We start from the raw sequence: 5,559 nt of genomic DNA on the forward strand, positions 1-5,559 counted from the left end.
AGCTGAGGGTGCCCAAGCCATGGGGGATAATGGCCCTGCAGAAGGAAGTCCATGCTCCGAGAACAGAATGGTTGAAGGTCACTTATGTTCCCTGTGGTCACTGACATGTTCCTGCCCCTAAGCCTTAGTTTCTTTATAATAAGTTGTAGCCTCAGAAGGTTGCTCAGTGTTTAAGCGACATGGTAAATATGGAAGTCATTTGTATAAACATCCATCAATAAAACAGTATATCCAAAGTGGCAGAGGTAATCAGTTTCACAATAATCCTGAGCATATGGGGTATGGGCTGGGGCAGCAGGCAGTGCCGGTGGAGCCAGTATTTACTTTGGCAACCTCCTGAAGGCAAAGCAAGGATCTCTGCGAATTTCATGCCCAGGACCATTCTGCACAAGGCAATGAGCAGCACTGTCCTTGAGACCAGTCTCCCCAGACACAGGGCAGGGGACCTCATGTGTGGCCAGAGGCCAGGAGGAGCCAGGAAGGCAGTCACTTCCATCTCTCTTTTTCCATGAGAGTGAGTCCCCACACTGAAATGGAAACGCTGGTTAACCGCTACACTAGTAACAACACCCCTGCCTGTACACAGGCTGGGGCTTAATGCAACGGTAGGCACGTTGAGACCTTCCTGCAACAAACACTGTCACTGCTCTCTGTTAACCAAGCCCTAGGCTCTGAGGCACTCTGACATTTCTAAGGTGGAAACAAACAGCCTTGCATGTACAGACACACTACTGTAGACAATCTACAGAGCCTTTGTACGCTGTTGAACAACTTAGCACTTCCCATGCACCTGAGCTGCTATTTTAGCAACAATTATAAATTCCCGGCAATGCCTCACAGACTTGCACTTCAGGTTGCATAAGCCCAGTGTCAGGGGAGGCCCAGAGCCCTGCCTCCTGTCCAAGGGCCAGGTTGTGCGTACTTTCTGGAGACATTGCTGGCTACTTCTCACTGAGATGAGGCACTGGTGTGCGCCACAGGTGCTCACTCACGCCGCTGAGAGCCTGCTAGGAGGCTCTACGGGCTCAAGTGTTTCTGCCAATTCCTGGCCTGTCCTCCCTCTGGCCACTCTCTGCCAAGAGTGTTGACTTAATTCTGTTGGTTCCTGCTCAAAAGATTCCTGGTATGAAGGAGCCTCTCTAAGAGAAATTGCTCCTGAACACCCCTGGGAACTGCAATTCCCACACAACCTCTCTGTGGATTTCCTTTCCAGAAAACAAGAAGGCTGTGGTGGTTCCTGTTCTCCAGGGACAAGAACAGAAGATAAAGCCTCTCAGAGTCAACGTGGGCAACAGGCCACGGATGGCCGAAAGCAAAGGAGTGAGGATGGGGCTCCCTCGCTCTCCAAACACTGCTCTCAGAGAGCTCAGTCAGGATGCTCAGCTCTTCACAAGCATGCCTGGGCAGACATGTCTACACGCAGATGGCACACACACACACACGTGGACACATGCACTGCATGCACACACCATGGTAGTGGGGGTACTGGGTCTGTTAGCAGAGGACTCCCCTTCCCAGATGGGATGGGAGGTGTGCTTCTGTCAGCTGTCTCCTGGTTATCAAGCCCGTGTCACCTCAGGGGACACTCGTGTGGCGGGTCTTACTAAGGAGTGTATTTTACTTGCCTGTGTTGTGCTTCTGGACAAAAGCTATTGCAAATACTTTAATGGTGCTGTTACAAAATAAATAACCATATTTAAAAAAATCCTAGAGAAGGTAACCTTTAGGGTCATAAAACCTCAACAAATGCAGGGCTCTGAGTTCAAAGGAGGGCTCAGCTGACCTCACAGCACATTCACGGTAGCAGCTGTGGTGCCAGCGGCTCCTTCAGAGAGCAGTGCATGCCACAACAACCAGGTACCCATTACACCGGCTCCCTTTTTGGGACCCTACCTGCATCTCAGAACATTTGGGTGTCACTTACATATCTGCACCTTGGCCACACACACTCACACACCCAAACACGGTATGCACATGCAACACGTGCAATGCACACACAGTGTACAGACATGTTACACAAATGCATGTTTTGGGGGATGTCTGCTTCTCATCCTCTTGTCTGAAATCACTGAGTGAGGAGACCCAGCTGCACTCTTCCTCCCATTCTGTGGCACTGAGCTGGCAGTCCACAGCCAGGTGGTGTATGGGGAAGGGGCAGCACTGAGATAGGACTCATGCCTTATACTTCAAGTCTGAAGCTCTACTGGGGGAGACTAAAGAGGAGTGGAGAGGGTGAGGCCCAGCAAAGCACCCTGACAGCCCTGTAGGAGTGGAGCAGTGCTGCCTGGCACGGGGACAGTAGTCAGGAGCACTGTGACTGCGGGAGAGCAGTGACAGCCTAGGGCAGCTGCACAGGAGCACTAGTGCTGCTCAGAGATGCTGTCCCTTGTGCACCCTCCCTCGGGCAGAAACTCAGAGCAGAAAGTGAGGCTACCTTGGAGGAGACGATTCTGTTGTCGGGGTATCTCTGTGGAATGTAGGCCTCTGCCCCTGGAGGGGGCTCCTTGTGTCCCACGTAGATGGTCCGACTGTCCACCCAGTTCTCTTCTCCTGCACACTGTGGAGCAAAGAGCACGTCAGCATGGGAGCCTGGAGTGCAGACCCTCCCCACCATGCTGCCACACTGAAAACAGAGACCATCCTGATGTCCCGGAGGCCACATGCGGCTCCCAGGTTCCCTACCATAGCCTGGACATGGCTGGCTTAGCCCTACAGGTGAGGGATTTTAGTTCTATCCAAATCCCCAGGCAGACACTGACACAGTGAGTGGCTCTCTGCTCAGGGAGAGGCCCAAAGCACTCTCATACTGGGCATCGACAGGAGCCTCATGAGGCTGGGGGATTGTGCTTTTCAAATAAGTGGTTAGCTGCCAGGCACAGAACACTGCATCACCTTCCTGGGCGGCCTCTGCTGCTGGGGAAACTCTCAGTTCACAGCCAGTGAAGGTACTACCTAGCAGCCTGGCTCCTGTGTTCTGTTCCAGCCATTTCCTTCCTGGCTCTCTCTCCAGTCTTTTTAAACACCAGTCCCTCTGATCAGCTACCTGCTTGCTGAGGCCATGAAGCCCTTCCCATTTGTCCCATACTATGGCTGCAAGATGCATAAATGCGTACATTCTGCTATTGTGTTTCGTTTTGTCTCTGTGCATGCTCCCACCTGCGCTTTTTTCTCAAAAGGGCCCAGCTTTATTTGTGCAGAATAAACAGTTCCAACTGTGGCTACATCCCTGGGAGCCTCTGCTACAGGAGCCAACTTCCCAGCCTTGGGGTCAGATACAACATGGCCACTCCCAGAGCAGTGACTGGTCTCAACCCAAAATGAGCCGAGTGAGCATTCCCTCATCAGGCTCTCAGGATCTGGCTCCTCAAAGATGGTTTAGCTTCCAACTAAACCAAACCCTCTAATGGCTACCCAGAAGGTACTACCTTAGAGTAAAAGCCCAGCAGCCCCGCCCAGTTAGAGATGACTTCATGTACCTCCTCTCTAGCCTCTCGTTTTGTGGAAACGCTGATGAGTGTAGGGGATGGGGACCAAAGACTCATCAAGAGCCACACGTAAGACCTCTGCCAGGAAGGCCGGGAGGGCTCCACCCCTCCCTGCTCATGGAGAAGACAGCTGTTCTGGGGCTCTTCACTCCTAGGGGCCAGGTCTCTGCACTGAGGAGTGTTGTAACACAGGGGTAAGAGAAGAAGGCACAACACTTTTCAGTGCCTGGTAACATCCCCAGAAACCATCACACTAAGCTTCAGGAATAGCCATGAGTCCCCACTGAGACTCTGAAGTCACACCACAGCCCCAGGGGCATCCACTTAGAGGGGAACAACACTTTCCTCTCTACCCTTCAGAAGGAGAGATGTTTGGGGTGAAAACACCTTCTAGTCTATAAAACAGGAGCCCTGGAGAAAATCGCTGTGACCACACAGAGCAGCTCCTGGGGTACCCTGGCTCCTTCAGGCCCCTCCTTGATGTTCTTCTTACATCTTGGATCCTGGAAAGGTCTCATCCTCATGCCCATCAGTGCAGCTGTGACAGATGCACTAGGCTTAGTGGCTGGGGATGCCTCTGAGCTGAGCTGGGAGCTAACCTGGGAAGGGTTAACCACAGGGCAGCGAGGGCCTGGACGAGATACTGAAGGTCAGGATCTGTTCTCAATGTGCTAACACAGACAGTTAAATATTAATTCCTGCTCTTCCTGACCAAAGCCAGGAGCGTGAGCAGAGCTCCTACAAATCATTTGACTGCCTCGGTTTTTAAAATAAAATCTGCAAGCACTTGTCTCCAACGGACGCCAACTCAGGCGGACCACAGGAGGCATGGACCACAGCAAGGGTTTCAGATTAGCAAGAAGACCTTCAGGGTGGAAGAAGGCTGTTAGGGTTCGGCCCAACCAGAACAAACAGGCACTTAGTAGCAGCAACAGAGTCTAGACCAGCCACAGGACCTTGTTCGCATGACTAATTAATAAAGTACTAAAAAGAACAGATCAATAACCCTGAGGACAGTTAGACAGACAGCACTTCATGATGAGGCAAGGATCCAGGCTCTGTCCTGAGCATCACGGGAGCAGAGGTGACAAGTCAGCAGAAGACCCTCCAGCCTATCACTGCAGAATCAGGACTAGGTGGTTCTAAGACCTCCTACTCCAAAGATCTTGGAGAGAAAGAAGCAGGCTGTGGGGGCAGTGCCTGCACCCAGAAAGGCCAGTAGGCACTTCAGGGACTCAGCAAAGGAGCACCAGAGTTATAGCCTGGGAAGATGCAGGCTTCGTGAGCAGAACAGCCTGCAGCTAGCCTGAGGGGTGCATCTTCTTAAACGTGAGAACCAAGCAGGTGTGTGTCACTGAGTCAACCCCAACGGCCTTTGCCAAGTGCAGCAAAGAGGCAATGGGCTGATGTCCTGCCCGGAGACTTGCCTACTGTCCTTAGCCCTCACTTCCACTCAGACTATAGGAGACAAATATTATAAAACAACTCAAACACAGAAGAACTCTGAAGCACAGAAATAACTCAAATTTAACATTTTTGCCATATTGTTATCAGATGGATTTTTAAGAAAATAAAATTAAAATACAGATTTTTTTTTCAAATAGTCAGTTGCACTATTTGTCCATTACTTCACTGTGGGTAATGGACAAGCAAACAGGAGACTACGGTGACCTAACACACCTAAGGGGCACAGAGTCCCTGGATGCTTTACTCCCAAACACACTGTGCCCAGATGGTTAACGGTCTAACCTCAATAACGTCACTCATGTTGGAAGCATGAGAGCTCACAAGAGCAGGACAAGAAATGTTCCAGAATACACTAAAGACAAAGCCACTTTAGCAAGAAGACTCATCATCCGGCCACTAATCAAAAAACTGGAAAGAAATTGTAGAGGTACCATTTGTCATTCCCCTACAGTCGCCATTACAGCACTTCATCGTGTCTCTGTGTCCCCGTATGATGGAACTCTGTGAGTTTAGCTAGACCCAGCCCACACTGCATCCCTCTCAAAGCCCTGGGTTATCTCTCCCCAGCTGACTATGGACTGGCTACACACCCTGGTATCCTCTTCCC

At 51.1% G+C, this 5,559-nt stretch overlaps 1 protein-coding gene across 3 annotated transcripts in view; it reads right to left on the reverse strand.

Moving 5' to 3' along the window:
- Window positions 1-5,559, reverse strand: part of Atp11a (ATPase phospholipid transporting 11A) — a 106,449-nt gene that overhangs the window by 54,090 nt on the left and 46,800 nt on the right. For all 3 annotated transcript variants that reach the window (XM_005366281.1, XM_013353437.2, XM_005366282.2), the window contains exon 2: window positions 2,435-2,557. In XM_005366281.1, the coding sequence (XP_005366338.1) occupies window positions 2,435-2,557 (123 nt within the window). The remainder of the gene's footprint in view (window positions 1-2,434; window positions 2,558-5,559) is intronic.

The sequence above is a fragment of the Microtus ochrogaster genome, unplaced genomic scaffold (genome assembly GCF_000317375.1).
Source record: "Microtus ochrogaster isolate Prairie Vole_2 unplaced genomic scaffold, MicOch1.0 UNK7, whole genome shotgun sequence".
In the NCBI taxonomy this organism is placed as follows: Eukaryota; Metazoa; Chordata; class Mammalia; order Rodentia; family Cricetidae; genus Microtus; species Microtus ochrogaster.